The sequence below is a fragment of the Macadamia integrifolia genome, unplaced genomic scaffold, assembly GCF_013358625.1.
Source record: "Macadamia integrifolia cultivar HAES 741 unplaced genomic scaffold, SCU_Mint_v3 scaffold1749, whole genome shotgun sequence".
Taxonomy (NCBI): domain Eukaryota; kingdom Viridiplantae; phylum Streptophyta; class Magnoliopsida; order Proteales; family Proteaceae; genus Macadamia; species Macadamia integrifolia.
Window position 1 is genome coordinate 69,214 of NW_024868335.1, and position 20,728 is coordinate 89,941.

Here is a 20,728-nt window from a genome sequence, read left to right on the forward strand (position 1 = left end):
TTAGGTAATTAAAACCATTTAATTGCATGAATTGTTGATGTAAATTAAGATTAGTGTCAAAACCTCCTGAAGAAATAAAGGGTACATGGGGCCATGCGATTAACTTGATACACAATTATAAGTTTATAACAGAACATATCAGCAGTGTCAAAACACCTACGTTTACAGAGATCATTACAAAAGTACAATCAACATCTTCTAAATGCAACAGTTACTTCCTGCATCAAAAACCTACTCTACCAAGTTACAAGTATAAATTAGATCTGGCTGGCATCAACATTTAATATTACAGTCATCCAAAAAACCCAAGATGGAGACATAAAGAGGCAATAAAAGAGTGAAGGGAGAAAATACATTCAGCAGCTCACCGCGGAGGGGGCAGGAGATTGCTGGGAATCGACTCGCCCCATTTGATTGACCTCTCGAGACTTGGACTCACCAGCATCACCTTTGCGGCTGCCATTCTCCATCGCTTCCCCCTCCATTTTCTTTCCTTTCTCTTCAACTGTTGAAGTGTGTTCCTCATTGTTTCCGTTTGCTGCTTGTTTCTCCCCCGTCTGTTCCATGGTTTCAGCTGCACTTTTGCTGGGTTTCTCTTTTTCTTCCGAATCCATTACACTGTTCATTTCATTGGAAATATCTTTCTCTGGTTTCGACCCATCATTTTTCTCAGCTTCTGCCTGTGGCAGCACCACCTCCTCTGTTGTAACCTGTTCCTTCATTTTAACTTCTCTTTTAGCATCATTCATGTCAGTCAACTGTTCATCAGACAATTGTACTTCCTTCCTTTCCTGGATCCTTTCAGCAGGCTCACCTTCTGTTCCTGTATTATCCTTATTGGTTACCTCAGTGTCATTTTCAGTTTCCATTTTTGCAACTGGGGCTCCTTCTGGTGCAGCTTCTTCCGTTTTGATTGGCCCTTTATCCTCATGAGTTTTGTCTTCATTCAAACCTTGATTTTCCTTGGCAACAACATCTTCTTCTTTCTTTGTTTCTGTATTCTTCTTATCAGCCATTTCAGCATCTTGTGTGTTTTCTTTGTTCTCTTCTGTTTCTTCAGGAACAACTTCTGTCTCTTTAGTAACTTTCTTTAGTGATTTCCTGCTTCGTTTCTTTGGAGGCTCAGGTTCTGGTGGAGGAGCTGCCTTGGCCTTCTCACTGATTCGCGCAGATCTCCTTGGTGTCTCACCAGTCCCCCAATCAAACTCAGATATCGCAGGACCACCAGGGTGTGACTTCAGGTATTGTTCCAGCTGTTTCCTATTAATGATCTCCTCCCCGATTGGAGAAATGAAAATTATCTCATTTTTCTTTGGTGTCCCTCCTCTTTTGGGCATAAACTGCAACGGAACACACATGAACAAAGATACATGCCTCAAACAATTAGATAGGGAAAAAAACATACTTTGCAAATAATTCCACATCATCAGGGACTTTATTAAATAAATTGAACTAGTAAAATTTATGTCATTAGTTCAGTAACCTATTACTGTTAAATAGTCCTTTGATATCCTCCAGTATGTTCAGTTTGCTTGGCTGGTTGCTCATGTCCACTTCTTACAATAAATTCTTTGCTAAACTTTAAACAATAATTGCTACCTTTACTATTAAATAGATCTAATTTTTGCTTAGCATTTTGAGCCTAGAAAGAAACCCGGTATCTCAATAAATAAAATTTCCTAGTCCTTGAATATCTCCTGGTCTGTGCAAAAAAGATATCTTAAAGAGGAACAAAAGGCCAAGTAGAAGCTTAAGCTTATTACATTCCATGAAGAGCCATCATGGGTTCAAGATTAAATATTTTGCCTTTTCATAACAGTAGACCTAATGTATGTTCTGTAAAGATACTATCATCATTTCTGTTACAATCTCAGAAGCTGTAGCTAAACCAGAAAACCAGAAAACCAGAAACAAGAATGAAAAGAGAGAGAGAAAAGAGAAGAAGAGAGGAAGAAGATGAAGTAACCAAAGGAAGTCTCAAGAATAAAGAGCAACCTGAGATTAATTCAATATGAATCTAATCTCAGGTTCTCTTATGAATATATAACATTAGGTCAAGAGGAAAGACAATAAAGCCCCCCACTTACTTAAGGAAAATCCCAAAAAGACCCAAATCTACATAACAAGGACCAAACGGTCCCTGTTGTAGGCGCTAATATTAGCGATATTCCCTGTTTGGGAATAGCACTAAAATCAACACTCCTCCTCAAGCTGGAGCATATAAATCTCCCATGCTCAGCTTGGTACAACTACTGCGGAAGCTAGGAACAAATAAGGACATAGTGAACATATCAGCCAACTGATTCTTTGATGAAACAAACGGAGTCGCAATCAGCTTCTTTAGAACAACATCATGAACAAAGTGACAGTCCACCTCTATATGTTTGGTACTCATGAAAGACCGGATTGCTAGCAATATACACAGCAGTTTGGTTGTCACAATGCATCTGCATAGGTTTGGTTACTGAAAATCCCAACTCCAAGAGTAACGAACGCAACCACATCAATTCAGCTGTAGTATGAGCCATACCTCTGTATTCTGCCTCTGCACTAGATCGAACAATGGTGGTCTATTTCTTGCTACGCCACGTGACCAAATTACTTCCAACAAAGGTACAATATCCACTGGTAGATATCCGATCACTAGCAGAGCCAGCCCAATCAGCATCTGAGTAGCCAACAAGGTCCATGTGCCGATTAGGACGATACACTAGCCCTTTTCCAGGGGCCCTCTTCAGGTAGCGTAGAACACGAACAACAGCGTCCCAATAAGCCTTCTGAGGAGACTGCATGAACTGACTGAGAACTCCAACAGCATAGGAGTTATCAGGACGAGTCACAGTAAGGTAAATTAGCTTGCCAATTAGACTTCAATACTGGTGTATATCCTGAAGAGGTTCACCATCATCAACACCAAACTTTTGGTGAGGATCCATAGGGATATCAACAGGCTTGGATGCGAGCATCCCAATATCAAATAGGAGGTCCACTACACACTTCCTTTGGGATAGACTGATCCCTTTCTTGCTTCGGATTACCTCAATCCCAAGGAAATAATGAAGTTGGCCTAGATCCTTTGTCTGAAAATGATGATGGAGGTGACTTTTCACTTCAGAAATTCCTGTTTCATTATTACCAGTCAGGATGACATCATCAACATACACTACCAACACAACCAACTTGTCACCCCTACAGCAAACAAACAAAGAGTGATCAGAGTAACACTGAGAAAACCCATAAGTGACTATAGTAGCACTGAACTTGTCAAACCATGCCCGAGGAGATTGTTTGAGACCATACATCGCTTTGTGTAAGCAACACACTCGACCTTTATTCTCCCCCTAAGCAACATACCTAGGAGGTTGCTCCATATAAACTTCCTCCTGTAGATCACCATACAAGAAGGCATTCTTGATGTCCAACTGAGATAAAAGCCAATCAAAGTTGACAGCAAAAGAGATAAGAATGCAAACAGAGTTAAGTCTAGCAACGGGGGAGAAAGTTTCAAAGTAATCAACACCATAAGTCTGATTGAAACCCTTGGCAACCAGGCGAGCCTTCAACCGCTCAACAGAGCCATTAGAGTGATACTTAACAGTGTATACCCAGCGACATTTCACTAGGTCCTTACCAGGAGGTAAATCTACTAGACTCCAGGTACCACGACTCAAAAGAGCATCCATTTCTATATCCATGGCACCCTTCCATCCAGGGATATCGAGAGCCTCAGAATGAGTACGGGGAACAAGATTAGTAGAAAGAGATAGAGCAAGGCCATGAATAGAGGGTGGAAGGTGAGAGATAGACATAAACTTATCAATAGGATAAACAACCAAGGATTTCTGAGTGCAAGAACGTATACCTTTCCTGTTAGCAATTGGTAAGTCATCAGATGTATCAGAAGGAGGAACTTCACCAGAGAAAGGGAGCGATGGAGGATGTGTAGTAGCTGGATCAAGAACCTTGCCACTAGACTGTCCAACCCTCACCCTGTGCTGATAAACCTGTAGAGGAGGTGGAACAGGTGCACTAGTACTAGGGGTATCAGGAATCGGTATAAAGGATGGAATGGGAGGAGTAAATGACCACTCCTCAATAGGCTGAGACACCTGTGAAGAAAAGAAAGTACCATCAAAAAAGGTCACATCGGCACTTACAAAGTTTCGGTGAGTAACAGGATCATAGCACTTGTATCTTTTTTGGGTACAAGAGTAGCCCAAAAAAATACATTTAGTAGCCCGTGGAGACAACTTATCCACATGCATGCGAAGATTGTGAACAAAGCACACACACCCAAAAACCCGGGGAGGAAGAGGAAAACTAGATAGAGTAGGGTATAAGATAAAGAAGGAAGACCTATTCGACAGAACAGAAGAAGGCATGCGATTAATCAAATGACATGCGGTTAAAATCTCATCATTCCAAAAATGCTTAAGAACATGTATATGTATCATAATAGCCCAAGCTACCTCTAGGAGGTGCCAGTTCTTACGCTCTGCAACCCCATTTGTTGTAGGGTATATGCACAACTAGTCTGATGAATCATGCCATGGGTATCACAAAAGTCAGAAATATCATTTTGAGCATATTCTAAAGCATTATCAGAACGAAAAATCTTAATGGAAATGCCAAACTGAGTTTTTATTTCATTATAGAATTTTGGAACACAGATAGAAAATCAGATTTGTCCTTTAACATGTAAAGCCATGTGAGGCGAGAATGATCATCTACAAATGTAACAAAATAGCGAAAACCAAACCTATTACTAACTCTGCAAGGACCCCATATATCGGAATGAACTAAAGAAAACGACGGACTACGAGACACTGATCGAGATGAAAAAGACATCCGATGGTGTTTACCCAACTCACAGGCCTCACACTCTAATCTAAAAACATGTAAAAAACTGGGAAACAAAAGCTGTAATCTAGGTAAGGCCAAGTGTCTTAGACGGCAGTGCCATTGGAATGGAGAGATATCCCCAACAGCAATAGCAGCAGCAGAAGTGGGAGAACAGCCGCTGTTGAGGTAATACAATCCATCTTTTTCACACCCTCCACCAATCGTCTTCCTCGAGTGAAGATCCAGAAAAATACAATAAGAGGGAAAGAAGGTTACTGAGCAATTGAAAGATCTAGCCAATTGACTCATAGAAAGAAGACTCAACGGAAATTGAGGTACATGTAATACAGATGATAAGTGCAATGAAGAAGTAGGAGAAATAGTACCATGTCCAAGGATAGGGGTGGATGTACCATTAGCAAGAATGACAGATGTAGAACTAATACTGGATGAGAAGGTCTAAAAAAGTGATGACTTACCAGTCATGTGAGCGGAAGCACCTGAATCAATGATCCAGGGGGTAGATGCAGTGGAAAGAAGGGTTGATGTACCTACATGTGCAAGGATAGCAGCAGATGTGGAGGCACCATGAGATGTACTAGAAGAAGCCTCAAGAGAGTGCAAGCACCGAAGTAACTGGTTAATGTCATCGTGCATACTAGTAGAAGAATCTCCTGAAGCAGGTATAGGTGTAGTAGTCGCCGAAGATACAGTATCAGTACCATCATTGGACATTGCATGATTGGCTAACTGAGTTGCCCACTCTGGCTTGCCATGCTTGGCCCAGCACGTCTCTACAGTATGGTTAGGTTTCCCACAGTAAGTACAATGGCGACCGGTGCGATCCGAGGACTATCCACTAGAACCTCGACCTATAGGACCACGTCCTCCACGACCGTGCCCGTGCCCGTGCCCATGCCCGTGCCCACGGCCACGGTTAGCAAAGAATGCAGAATTATCCCTGGAAGGCTGATCAAATTTGGATGAGGTGATACCCTGTAGTCGTGAAAAAGCATCATTCAGAGTAGGAACCGTATCACCAGCAAGTAGATGGCCCTTTACTGTCTTCAGATCACTGTTCAGACCAGCCAAATTTTGGAAAAGAACCCATTCCGCTGAGCCTTCAACATCTCAATATCAGTAATCAGAGGCTGGAAGACATTTAGCTCTTCCACCATTCCTTTAAAAGCACTGTAATACTCAGCGAGGGATTTGTCAAATTGACGAAACTGGAAAAGCTTCTCATATATGTCATAGATCCGTGTCTTCTCTTGAGAGTATGTTTCCTTCAGATCATCCCATACTCCCTTGGCTGTAGAATGGAACATAACATTGACAACTACATCTGGTTCCACACTATTCCACAACCAGATCAGAATCAAGGCATTCTCCTTCATCCAATTGTCATACTTAGCATCATCAGGCAAAGGAGCCTCAGAAGTGGTATAGCTCAATTTGCCTTTAGCTAACAACAGAAGTGGTATAGCTCAATTTGCCTTTAGCTAACAAATAGACCTTAACAGACTGAGCCCAAAGAAGATAGTTCGAGCTCCCTTTAAGCTTGATAGAGGTGATATGGACATTGATATTATCCGATGCAGAAGAAGCAATAATAGAAGAAACAGTAGAAGTAGTAATAGGCACAGTCCCAACCATGACAATCAAGTAGAGTGACTAGCAAGCAATAGGATGAACGTATCCAAATAGGTAGTAATGCAATTTAGATCTTAAACTTAGCATTCAATCCAACTTTCCATACCACAATTCAGATCTGAACATGTAGGCATCAATAAAACATATCGGCAACAAGCAAGCATAAGCATCAATAAGCACTATAGGCAGCAAGCACATATATGCATCAAACAACTCATATAGGTAGGATAAACTAGATCAATCAATCAAGAACAGCAGCCTCAAACCTGACCGTCATCATATAGGTAGAGTAAAATAGAAGGAGAGGCCGGCTTCAAATCATCAAGCAATCAGCCACTTACTCCAACAGTAAAGGCAAGGTAGATCTTCACAAAGGAAAAATCACTCCATTAGGGATTAGATAATAGCAGTTGCAGCAATGAGTGGCTGCGCACCAAGACGAACCTCTAAATCGTAACCAGCAGATTTCTTGTCTTTGGAACCCGATTAATTTAACTACAGCAGCTCTAATACCATGTTACAATCTCAGAAGCTGTAGCTAAACCAAAAAACCAGAAACAAGAATGGAAAGAGAGAGAGAAAAGAGAAGAGAGGAAGAAGATGAAGTAACCAAAGGAAGTCTCAAGAATAAAGAGCAACCTGAGATTAATTCAATATGAATCTAATCTCAGGTTCTCTTATGAATATGTAACATTAGGTCAAGAGGAAAGACAAAAAAGACCCCCACTAACATAAGGAAAATCCCAAAAAGACCCAAACAAACATAACAAGGACCAAATGGTCCCTGTCGTAGGTGCTAATATTAGTGCTATTCCCTGTTTGGGAATAGCACTAAAATCAACAATTTTTCACTACCAAATTTATTATAAAAATATGGTTACCCAAAAAAAAATTCAAAATCATGATTTTACTTTCCAATAATTAGACTAGAACAGGATCTAAACAAAAGAGGCTGCTACCAATATCCTGAATCATGGTTCTCGAACAAGTGTGTAGAAATGAAACCTTAAAACGATGCAGAAAAAACGAATGGGAATTAAAAACAAACAATCACACAATGTGCACAAAGATTAATGTGGTTCGGTAAGATTTCCTACGTCCACGGTGAGATGAGATCCTACTTCACTATCAATGGAAATAAGGTTACAACTGCTCGTCCTCACACCTCTCTCAAACTGCTTACAGAGAACAACCCTCGCTACAAATATATAGCGAAACCCTCTACAGTAATTTTACCGAAATAACCCTAATACACAAGCTAAAGATAACGGCTAGAAAAATAAGCTGAAACATCAAGTATTGGAGGTTAAAATCCAGGTGATTAAAGCAGATGCTGCAACACCTACCTTATGATCCATCATGCCCAGGAAAACTCCCAACAATGTTAATGATCTATAAAAGGCAAATTCTTCTATATTGATGAGCCATAGGAGCTCCCACACATACTCCAGTAATGAATCCAAATATAAGAAAGCAGTGGAAATTCTGTAAATGAATGGAAGTCTTGGACCAATGGGTGAAAAGAAAACAGATTCAGGGACTCGACTGAAAACAATATGCAAGTGAAGGGCATTTATGGAAATGAAAACAAGGTTGGGAATGAAATAGAACAGAATGATTTTATAAGAAATTGTCTTTGGCTGTAAATAATAAAATGGGTTATCTTCAACCTCCCAATTGGGGTTTCCTACAATAGACCAGATTTGGTTCCAGCGATAAGTCTTGCCCAGTTTAATTCGGATTGAACTGAAATTTTAGGATCTTCTTCCAGAACCCTATTGAATGCAACCGATAACAGATCAAACAATCAATTATAAAAACAAACAAAAATCTCTGAAATTTAAACTGGCGGAAGAGGGAGAAACCAGGTCTAAGTTTCAATTTGGTTCTCACAGCAGAAGTGTTACTAGAGGCTAAGAATCTAGGGTCCTAGAATAGTGATTCTAAACCCATAATTGTTGGCTGAAAGAAACAGTATCGAGACAGATGAGATCAAACTCTCCTGTTGTCTACGTCAACATCAGAACAAATTGGAAGAAAGAGAAGATACAAGAAAGAGGAAGAACGGAAAGAAATTGAAGAGAGGAAATTTGAAAGTTTACACCGGAATTGTGAAAGAGATTAGAGACGGGGGGGTAACAGCTGTTAACCAACTCCGGCAAACGGCAGATGAAAACAACTAACAACTGTGAGGCAAAATTCTCAATTTCATTCAATATTCAGAGATTTACTCAAATGCTGGGTTACATGCAAATAAATAATGAGGAAAAAAAGACTCCTTATGGACCTAATCTCAACCAAAAAAAGAAACTGACTCAAAACTAAGAAACTAAAACTGAAACTCTCCTACGTATCAAACTCCATAATAAACAATAAAAAAAAATTACATAGATAAACCCAAAATAGAAATATATTTCCTAACTACTCAAAAGAACTCAATCCCTTTGAGTTCGGATGAGTCAAACGTTGTTGTCCGACTCAACTCACTGAAGGAGAAATGATCATGCAGTCTGCTTGAGCTCAAGTGCTGGGAGGTATTTAGCGGGAAGAAGCTTCATCTCTAGGCCACTGAGCTTGAAAGAATAGGTACTTTCATGTCCACAATGCTGCACCTTTTTGTCCAAGAGCCACGGTTCCCCCCCCCCCCCCAAAAAAAACAACAAAACAAAAAAAAAATATGATAAAATATCAAATGTAGAATGTCGTATTGCACCATATCTATCCACCCACCATTGGAATATGTGAGCAAACACCAATCATGGATTTTGAGAATGGTGTTCTTCACACAAGAAAACTTGTAAGGGTTGGTTGGGATGGGAAGCTGTTTTCAATCTAAGCTTTCAAACTGCATCTTCAGAAACAACGTTGGTACAACTGCCTCCATCAATCACCATAGTAAACAGAACGGTCGTTGCACTTCACCCTGGTATGAAAAATGTTGTTACGACGCCAATCATCCTTCAATTCACCTCCACCGTCTTGATAACTTGTACAACCAAGGTACTGGTATATCTTCACATAAACCTAAAGCAGTACCATATAAAGACAAAAGGATGCATCCGTTTGTAACCAAGCAGGTTACAAACAGAATTTGTAACCGGAATTATTTGCCCTCCATACAATGACATGGCAATGTAATAAGAGGGCTAATGATGTTATTTCGCAACTAGGGGAGAAAGGGCCTTGTGGGGAGAGAGATGACGCTGGGGCAGGGTGCAAAGGGATGGTGAGGGGGTAGCAAGGGAAAGAAGAAGCAGGGGTGGGGTGTCATGGACAAAGTGGGGTGGCAGGGGCAAGGTCATTTTGTGTCTCTTTGATCTTCTGCATTGGGAAATGCTCTTGACATCTGTTTTTGCTGAGAAGGAGTAGGTGATGAATCATTATCATCACATCAGGGGAAGACAGAAGAACAAATTTTAGTGGATTGTCTTCGTTCCTCAAGAAACCCTTCCGCTTAGCATAGCTGCTCAACAACAATCTGTAGCTTTAGGAGCTAATTTTTCTGTGTTTCTTGTCTCTGGCAATGGTCAAGCTAGTCCAGTATTTTTGATACAGTAGATCTGATCGCTATCTGGGCATCATTCTAACTAGTACAATGTTTGGTTGGGTGGATTTGGGTCATCAAATTCAATGTAAGTGTGCGTCTTGGATGATAGTGATTTGAGTTATTCAGCTAATTAACAAGTTTGGTTTTTGGAGGCCAAAGAAGATCATGGAACACAAAACTGAAATTGTAAATGAATTTGAGGAAATTCAGGTAGAGGGAGAAGCGGAACCTCCATGAAAGGATTAGGCAGCATTGACACTGGGAGGTTCAGATTGAATGGTGGGGTGCTCTAGTGATCACCTCTCGACAGAATCACTGCACTAGTCTCTCCATCTTGTTGAGTCGCATTCCATCACGCTTGAGTGCTCTGGAAAGGATCTTACTAGGAAATCTCTTAACTGCCTTTTAAGAATTTAACCAGATTGAACTGAAGTTCCGATTGCTAGGCTCTTTTCAGTAGATTCTTGCAGCTGCTTCGCTATTTGTTAAGCAGTTTGGTGAAGGTAGAGAATTGGGGTTGTGGTGAGAGGTATTCAGAGGAGGAGGAGGAGAAGCTATCTTTGAGATTATTGTGACGGGGAGGGCAGGCTGTGGATAGGGGAGGAGAGAGATGGTGGCAGGGGAAATTTTTGAAGAGGGGGGGGGGGGCAGGGTTACAGAGTGAGGGAGTCCAATATGCGAGTGGCAGAGGGTAGGGTTGATGGGTAAGGAGGACGACGATGACCTGGGGGCAGGAGAGCTGCAGGGCTACGGGTGCAGGGCGGGAGGAGGTGAGAGCAGAGAGGGGTGTTGACAGAAATTGCAGTGGCAGGGGGGCAGGCTCAGGGGGTTCACACTTCACAGGGGTGATAAAAGTCAGTCACAAGACCATACAATAATTGCATCATGAACCAGTCCCCGGTTTGCCAAGGGAAATGCCCAAGCCAGAGCCAGAGAATAAGAGTGGAGAGGGAGAAGGTGAAGGAGAAGAAATGACGTGGGATAAGGAAAGAACCAAAATAAGCTCATTCACTAAAGGGTGTAAATGATGTTGCCATGGGCATAAAAAAGAGGTTACAAAATCTTTTGCAACAGGCTTAGTTACAAACCTATTTAACCAAAGACTAAAATGCCATAGTATGACATCAAACAAAGCCGTTTGGAGGGCAAGGATCCATGTTGCAAACTGCGTTTAGGTGGGATGACCCAGAGGTGTTGCATTGCCTTGTTTCTTTTCTTCATCACCCCCCCCCCAATTTCTCTCTTCTACCTTTTATCTTTTTCTTCGACAGATCCATGTAGCCGACCCCATTTAGTTGGGGAAAGGCTGAGTTGTAGTTGCTGTTGGCAAAAAATAGCTAATAAAAAGCACAACCATAACTAATAAACACTAATAACCAGCAATTTAACACTATTCTTAACAATCCTCTTCCAAGACCCTATTTAATCCCACCGATAACAGATCAAACAGTCAATTATAGAAAGGGCAAGAGATCACAACAGCGCAGGGGCTAAGGAGAGCGTGCACATGGACCTCAAAATGGATGGGATTTTTTATTCCATGGCAGGTGAGACGGTAATTTCACATGATCAGGATACATGCGGCCAGGCAGCTTTCTTTTTCCCTTATAAAAAATATAAAATCTTTGAAACTTAACCTGGCATAACCTGGCAAAAGAGGGAGAACGAGATTTGAATTTCAATTTGGTTCTCACAGCAGAGGTCTCAATAGGGGCTAAGAATCTAGGTCCTTGGTCACCCTAGAGTAGCGATTCTAACCCCAGAACTAGAGGGTGAAAGAAGCAGTATCGAGAGATCGAAGTCTCTCCTGTTGATCTCTCTTGTTGATCCAAGTCAACATCATAACAGATAGGAAGAAAGAGAAGATACAAGGAAAAAAATGAAGAAGAACTGAAGTAAATGGAAGAGAGGAGATTGGAAAGTTCACACCTGAATCATGAAAGAGATTAGAGGAGGGGGGGTAGCAGGTGTCAACCAACTCTGGCAAACAGCACAAGCAAACAACTCACAACCATGACGAAAATTATCAATTTCATTCAATATTCAGCTCTACTCAAACGTTGGGTTACATGCACATAAATAAAGAGAACAAAAGAGACTCATAACCTCAGCCTAAACCTGAAACCAAATCAAACTATGTAATGGAAACTGAAAATATCCTACGTATCTAACTCCATAATAAGAAATAAAAATAAAACTCAAATTACATAAATAAACACAAAATAGAAGTCAATTCCCTACCAAACCGTATTGGACAAAAATTCCGGTTTGGATCCAGTTCATCTCTGTCTGGGTTTTCAGATTGGGTCATGCTGGTCCTGCCCCACAAATGCCACTGCATCACCCAGCCTTGTTAATCTAGGAGGGATTATTCGATGGTTCTAAGTTCAGTTCCACAATAAGGCTATGTTTAGGAAAACCTCTAGCACTAACATTAGGTTGCAGTGTCTTCAACTGGAGCTGTGTATGTCATTGTGTTTTTAGATAAATTTGGGAATGATTAGGCATTACAAATTTTTTAAATACAATAAGGCAAAAAGGATTCTATCCAGGATGTGGCGCCTGCACCCAAACTCAGGATAGGGAAAAATGACCCTCCGCCCACAATGAAAAGCCCAAATCCCTGCCCTCTTGATGCTTCTGGGTATGCTCCCGTTGGCCACTGTGCTGACACAGGGGGCACGCTTCCAGACAGAAAACTCTACTACATACAATAATTTCATCTCGAATGTATCACATAATATTTTATACTTAACAAAAAGTTAAAATAGATCCAATTACAAAGAAAAAGATGCAATTCTTATGTTTGTATGACAAGGATAGATGTTTTCTTTTCCTTTTCTTTCTTGTGAAGGAAGGGTTTGAGTTCTGTACAACAGAATTTGCAACCAAGTAGAAAGTTTCCAGAATGCCATCACCCAACAATCCCTTCAGTATTTATTTGCAAACATTATTCAAGGTCTCAAGGAGATTACTGCAGTACATGGAAGAAAGATTAACTCCTTCATATGGTAGATGATGACCAGAAAGTTCAGCAACCATATACAAAGATCCAAAGCCCATTAACATAAAAAATGCTATGAGTGAGACATTCTTCAATGGCATCAACCAAAGTTTGACAAAAAACACTTGACAGTGCCATGCGAACAATAGTCAACCCAAAGCACATTGTCCAAGGGCCCGAATGCTACCCTGCAGCAACTAGTAAAATAAAATTGAAAGTAATTCTTCATAATTACCTAATCCATTCAATCCTAGGCAAAGATGACCATGTTATCTACTAACATTTCGACGCAAACGTATTCGTCTCCTAACCACCTTAAAACCTCTTGATAATCCCTTCAAAATGGCACAACAAAAACCAATTCGAGATTCTTTTTCGCAACAATCAAGGCTCACATAAACCAAAAAAGTACACCTTTAAGACCAGATTTATAAGTTCTAGCACGAAAATCCATGTCCCTCTGACGATTCACCATGAAAGTTAGAAATATCCCCTTGTATGTACCATTATATGATTCACAGTTAAAAAAGAAATGCTAAGCCCCCAAGGATACTTCCACAGGGGGTAGCCTTTAAGCTTCATCCAGAGACAGTAGTATCCAACTGCTTAGATTTACTTAAATTCTGAAAAGGAAGAAGGAGAGGGGGGGGGGGAAGAGGCTAGGGTTTGATGGGTACTGTTGAACATCTAGTGAGGATGAAAGCCTAGGAAAGGATTATAATGCAGGAAGGAACAACAGTGACTAAAAGAGAGAATGCAATTCCTTAAATATTATCTAAAAAAGAAAAGGAAGACTTGCTACCTTCACTGAAAGATGAACCTTTTCCAATCTTTACAAACTTCCAGGCCTATTTCCAAATATAGTCTTTAAGTAATTATAATCTCAAAAGAGAAGAAATATATTTTGGAAACTAAAAAAATTATAAGAAATGAAACAGAGGAGGAAATCAAGAGAAGCATGAGCCACGAGGCCAAAGGGAAATCTTTCAAAGACTTTTTCCTCACTAAAGCAAAAGGTATGTCATAGGACCTCCCAATGCATTTTACAAATTCAACTTATGATCCTAGGTCACTCTTATTTGCCTAAACTTCACTAGCATTTCTACACCACAAAAAATAAAATAAAATAAATAGTAAAAAAGAAAGAAAAATATCAAAGCTAATCTTTAACCGATTGCACATGTAAAGGAAGGCATGTCTTGACCTCAATTAGTAAAAAGAATGGTAGATCATCCATGCGCATAGATTTTCATAAGTTGATGAGATAACAAATTCAAATTTGAGATAGATGTTAAGAAACTAAAGAACATCAAAAGGGGAATTTTTGGGATAGAATTGTACTAAGACATCCACACACACCCACATTCACACACTAATAGATATACTCTGAACTGGACAATTTGATTTTTTTTTTATTGTGTTTGTACGCATATTCCACCATCCAAGTGTACTTGCTATAAGCCTAACCGCCTACGCTCCAAAATTTTCAAAATTAACAGAACACAAAAGACCAATGCAAATTCTCAAATAGAGCTGACAGAAATCATTCACTACAGTTCTGCTAAAATTCAACCACAATTATATGGCGCAGAGATATGGACACAACTATTTTTCATCACAGCATGAAAGTACCAGGCACCACTCAAATAATAAAACACTAGAAGCAGCGAATCTCAATAAAATCCATCAACGGGTACATGACATAAATGCGAATTTAACAAAAGAAGTCCAAAAGATAATAAAAATTGGGAATAAAAGCATTTATTTTTTTTTTAATAAAAACATTACCATAACGTAGAAAGCTGTAGAAGAAAGAATTTTTTAGGATGAATAACACACTCTAAGATGAACTTCACATGATGTGATTATGTGGTTTGCTAAGCAGAATCACATTTCACACAGTATCTCCTTCACCGAAATTAAGAAAAAGAGCTAATAGGGAAAATAATTAGCCCCAAGAGATTTCACAGAGGAAAATCAAAGTAATTGAAATTTCCCCTAAAAAAGTTTGACGGTTACATGAACTCTTAACAGCTAGAAAGCTATCAATTTGACACTTCCAACCATAAATTCAGCAAGAAAAAAATAATTTTTAAACCCGAAAATTTCAAAACAACAAAAGATAACTGTAGCAGAAATTCATACAAAAAGAAAAAGGAAACCACTCACCACTTACTAAAAATAAGGTATCCCTGTACAAACCCTAGCACGTAAATTTTCAATACTCGCACAGAATTTAGTTAAAAAAAGTAGAGAATATAACAGAAATTCGAATACCCAGAAAGAAATTCAACGAAAAAAAGCGAAAATTGAAACAAAAGAAGCTAATTATCCCACCAAAAGTGGACCACAACAAGGGTGGAACTGAAAAGGCACAATGACAAATAGTGCATAAATATGCAGAAGAGTTGAAACCTTTTTCGTCCAACCAGGAGGAGCTGGAAGTTCTACTGAGACGACTTCATCCTTCTGAGTTTCCTTGTCGACTGAGCTCGCCATTTTGAGGTAATCAAAACAAGTCAAAAAGGAAGAAAACCCAAGACACAGTAAGTGAAAGCTTCACTTCTTTTCCTCTGGTTACTCCCTATCTTCCCCCAACTTCCTCTGTAAACGAATTTAGGTTAATCTTTTCCTGATAATCCTGTAAGAACAAAGATGACAAGTGAGGACAGCCCTCTGAAGCGACGTTGCCGAAAGTTGGGGAAGTGAGGGATTTGGGTCTCTCTCTCTGCGTTCTCTTCTTAAGTCTCTCTCAACTCTCTCTCTCTCTCTCTCTCTCTCTCAAACGCACAAACGGCCCCGTAAGACTCAGTTTCCTGACGCTACACATACGCTCTCTGGCTTTGCGTGTAACTCGCAACGCAATTGGGAATATCAGACGGACACCTGGGTCCGCCATAAGCCTTTGAGAGAACGGTTTGGATCATGTTCCTCAACTGTCCTAACTCAACAATATTGGAATTACCGGTTTCGTGTCCGGTTGAGCACATCACCACTTATGTCATCGTCTACAGTATTACAGTTCGGTTCGGTAATTCGGTTTCACACTTCCCACTTCCCACTTCCCACTTCCCACTTCTTTTAGCAGCTCTAATCTCACGTGGGCCACTTGGGTTTCCCGATTCTTCCAAGTTCTTCTCCTTTCTCTCTCTAAACGCCTCTTCTGGGTCGATTCTCCTCATATGGAATCTCTCTCTCTCTCTCTCTCTCTCTCTCTCTCTCTCTCTCAAAAGCAGAACTGCAAGGTGGGGGAGCTCAACTTTCAGTTCAAGGTACTTTTCTAGCAAATTGGCATTTTCCAAATGGATCACCTTTAGTGGCTGTTGACTGTTGTATCTCTCTTTGCACTTCCTTTCCTCTTTTGTTCTTCCCCTTAATGATGAAGAATTCTAGGGTTTGAGGATTTGACAATGATCACTGAAGATTAAACTGAAAACACTGGGCTTCATTTCTTGTTCAGGGACTAAATGTGCACCTATTTTAAACAACAATTTTGACTTGTGAAAGTGATTGTTGTCTACCTTTGGTTGGTGTGTGGGTGATTTCAGTAAGAGCAATTATTATTGAGCATCTGTTGAGGACCCTTAGTGTGGCTTCTCTTAATTTTTTCCTTTTTGGATGATTCTTGATTTCTTGCCGTCACCAAAATGGTGGACTTTTCTTCTTGTTTTGTTTTTAATTAATTTTTTCTATTATAATTAGTCATAATTGATCAATCTTTTTGTATGGATCTTTGTGATAATCTTTGTTTGAAATCTTCATGTAACTGACTCCATTAAGTTGGAATAAGGTTTTAGATGTTATTGTCTTTTTTTCTATTACTATTTGAGATAAAAATAAAAGAGAATTTTTAAATTATTTGAAAGCGACTTATTATTATGTTATGATAAAAGGTTTTGTGCATGGTTGTGCATGATGCACAGTCATGTACACAACCATTGGAAAAGGAATGAGGGTCTATGGTGCACCCCCTCAGTCTCATTCGACAATTGTGTACCTAATCATGCATCATGCACTATTCAAGATCGCACACAAAACTTCTCCCCATTATATTATTATTAAATGTTGTATTTGCCTTGAATCTTCTTCACTCTATATATGAAATGACATGATTTATCTTCATTGAGAATAAACAACGAACAAAAAACAAAAAAGAAAGGTTACAGATTTTTTTTCACCAACATTCATTTCCAAACCCACAATAATGTTCTTATAAAGCATTAACAAGTCTCAAAAGCTTAAGAGGGGAGGGAAATTTTTTCCTTTAACTTGAGAAATTATTTTCAAAATATTTAGATCCCATTTGCATAGTGGGGATAACAGGGATTTGGGGTAGGGGGCTACATGGTGGAAATGTTGACAAGATCCATGTTTGAGGGCCATGGGTTGGATTTTTCTCTTTAAGTATTTTTTCCATACCACCTTTTTTAAAATACCATCGAATTTGATAGTATTTTGAGGAAAAGGTGGGGAAAGTTGCAAGAGTCATAAGGGAACACCTTGAAGAGAAAAGAAAGATATGATGCATGGTTAGAGTATGAAGCTAGTCATCAAATGTTGCACCCACCATCGCAGCGCAACTCATCCTGCAACTCACCATGCATCACTGAGAGGTGGGTGATCATTGACACTCAAAAATTTCTTTCCTTTGGAGATGAACCGATCAAGTGGTACTAGTATGCAAGTCAAGCAAAAAACCACAAGACAATATGTAATGTGGTTCATCAGTGCATGGTTACTTGAACTATAATCGAAATCTAGATGGAGTATATTGCACAATACAAGTTTTAGCAACACCAATCCCTATTTTAGCTACACCCACAAGAAGTTGAACCAACCTTTCTTTCAAGCACTAACTTGATAGCTAACATGAATACAATTAATATGACATATAAATAGTGACCAATAAAAGCACAAAAGTGGATGATTTATAAAACACATTTCCTTCAATCTATAAGTATGCGGGAATGTATTCCCTGGGGGAGCCCCACCTCTTCTCCCTTGTGTGTGTGTGTGTGTTTGAGAGAGAGAGAGATAATGGTATTCCATTATTATTTTGGAGTCGCCACCTAGATTAGGGTCTAGGAACCATGAATGTCTCACATTTTTTTGAGAGATAATTGACTCTAATGAATAAGTTATGGATCTTTTCAAATATCTGGTTAAGTTCAAATTTACAGGCTAGAAAAATGTTAACCCCTAGCCGATAGCTAGTCTCTTTCTATGTAGACAAACTCCAAGGCTAATCAATCCAATTAACCAATCCTAGATACTAACTTGCACGATATTCTTTCTTGAATGTGAATTTGATTTAAGCTAGGTTGTTAGGTCTGAAAGTTGTAAATTTTATATGTATGCAACATGTACATTAAATATATGTAATGTATGTTATGAACATGAAAATAATATAGAAGAAATACACTCCCCTCTCCTGGATGTTTCATTTTATTACACTCAGATCTCCTGTGAAGTTTAAAATTACAAACATATCATGCGGTGTTAACTCTGTTAGAATCAAATGTTAAATGTCATTTTTACCCTCATCCCCTTTGTGTAAATAATAGAGGGAACCATCATATCATCTTCTTCCTTCGAGTGAGCAAACCTGACCATCCCCCACGCATTTGGATGGGAACTAGCAACAACTTGATCGTTAGAACCAGCTTGGATTTGGGGGTTCATCCCCACGAAAGCTGCTTCGGTGAATCTCGTTGGATAGGTAGGAGCCACACTTGATGAGTGAGAAACGAAGCTTGAAATCTGTCCTGTAAACTTCCCAAAATCCATAGAATCTGACTTATGCTCTGGATGACTAGGCAGAACATGGAGAATTTCATCACTGACAGTTCGACGAGGGACAAACATGCCATCCAATGGCTTGCGTTCATCCTCGTCAAAGTTTTGGCCGATGTGAGAAGGGTGCGATAGGAGAGAAATTTTCTTGTCAAAATTACTAGTCCAGACAGAAGGCCCTGGCTGTGGACAATGATCGGGTCTACCCACAGGATTTCCCCAGGCGTTTGGAATTTGATGCTCAAAACCAGGATGATTGAAAGGCTTCTCAATGCTGGAAGAGAAAAAAGTATATAAATTTCAAACTATAATAAAAATCAAGAAATCCATCATGCACTAGTAGAAATTTGAAATTCCTACAGGATTTTGAAACACAAAGAATTATTTTTCCAAACTAAATTTGGGGCAATCGAATAATCAGATAAAAATTGGGTTTTTTAAATCCTTCGATTTCTATTGATTCTTATAAATAAAATAAACATAAATGGGCAGAAAAAAAAATCTATTGTAGATTTGTAGAACATACACTCCAGGAGCAGAAGGTAAGGGAAGATCAGAGGGGATGGAGCCGCCATGAAAGTCCTTCAGCGTCATGGTGGAGCCACTAAATGGTTTCTTCTTCGACAACATTCTAATGATTAGGTCATCTCAATTGGATTAGGGGTATTTTGGGGTTTAAAGACCAATTGTACAACATGATTCATCACTTAACAATGGCTCACTCACGATCAGGGTACGATTGATAGAATCTACAATTTCGGAGGGAAAATTTTGTAATTTTAAACTTCGTAGGGGATGGGAGTGTAATAAATGAAACATCCAGGGGAGGGGAGTATAACTTCCTCAATCATATAAAATGGAAAAAACGTGTATATATATATATATATAAGTTTGACTGAAAACATATATACGTGTAATTTTAATATGGTCTGTACATGATTTCTACTGAATTTGACTTGGTTTGACTGCTTACGTACCGTTGATAGGTATTAGGTTAACCGTAGCTCCAAATACATGATTGGGAAGAAATCTCATGATTTTGACCATCGGTTTTAAAAGGGTTGGGCCTTATCACACTTCTCAAATGCTTATCAAATTATTGAAAGATCAATCACAAATCCGATCTGTGTTCAAAACAAAAGTGCCTAAAGAATTTGTGTGTTTAAATAATGATGGCGAAACAGTGTCTAATTTGCACAAAATTTTAGGACTAGTCTAAATATCATAAATTATGTAATTCAGAAATTTTCATCCCAATATGACAATACTTGAGCACCTAAGGGCGTGTTCGATTGCTTGACTCAACACAATGTGATTTTGTAGAATCATGATTCTTGTCAAAATATGGTCTCTGGTACCTCAAGAATTAGATTTCAGAAAGAATATGGTGATTCTTGGTTTGCACCTTTTTTACAAATAGTGTGATTTTTATGTCAGATAAGAATCACATGATTCTTGCCCATGTATAAAAGGGGGTGATTCTTGAGAGAGGCTAGGCTATTGGGCTTGACTCTCTTCTTTGTTACAGAACATTTTGTTCATCGACAGCATTTGCGGTAGTGTTTTTGTTCAAGTAGCTACTACTGAGGTTCAAACACGCCCAAAGGTAGGTACTCTCTCTCTCTCTCTCTCTCTCTCTCTCTCTCTACTCTTCTTCTTCCTCTCATTCTCTGAATCAACATCTTCTAGATGCAATTTTGGGTAAAAAACCCTAACCATGGCCTTACCGATTAATTTGTTTTCTGGTTCTAATACGAAACTGAAGATCAAACCTTTGACTGAACAAATTACATCCAAAGGTTAATCCCTACACTCTCTCTCAACTCTTCTTCTTCCTCACCTTCTCTGTGTAATGTTCTCTTTCTTTCATTTTTTTTTTCTCCCTCTCT

At 39.3% G+C, this 20,728-nt stretch overlaps 1 protein-coding gene across 1 annotated transcript; it reads right to left on the bottom strand.

Annotated features, from left to right (window-relative positions):
* Positions 1 to 99: 99 nt before the first annotated feature.
* LOC122064762 (methyl-CpG-binding domain-containing protein 11-like) lies at positions 100 to 15,921 on the bottom strand. Its single transcript, XM_042628522.1, has 2 exons — positions 15,462 to 15,921; positions 100 to 1,340 (listed from the first exon to the last, which is right to left on the bottom strand). The coding sequence occupies exons 1-2, from the start codon at positions 15,543 to 15,545 to the stop codon at positions 357 to 359; spliced, it is 1,068 nt and encodes a 355-aa protein (XP_042484456.1). The 5' UTR covers positions 15,546 to 15,921; the 3' UTR covers positions 100 to 356.
* Positions 15,922 to 20,728: the final 4,807 nt, after the last annotated feature.

What these genes read in the sequence shown, in the direction of transcription:
- LOC122064762 (XM_042628522.1), bottom strand. Translation starts at nt 15,545, where the DNA reads ATGGCGAGCTCAGTCGACAAGGAAACTCAGAAGGATGAAGTCGTCTCA. An exon ending in CTCCTGGTTGGACGAAAAAG is followed by an intron (nt 1,341 to 15,461) that starts GTTTCAACTCTT and finishes GTTCCGTTGCAG; the next exon opens with TTTATGCCCAAAAGAGGAGG.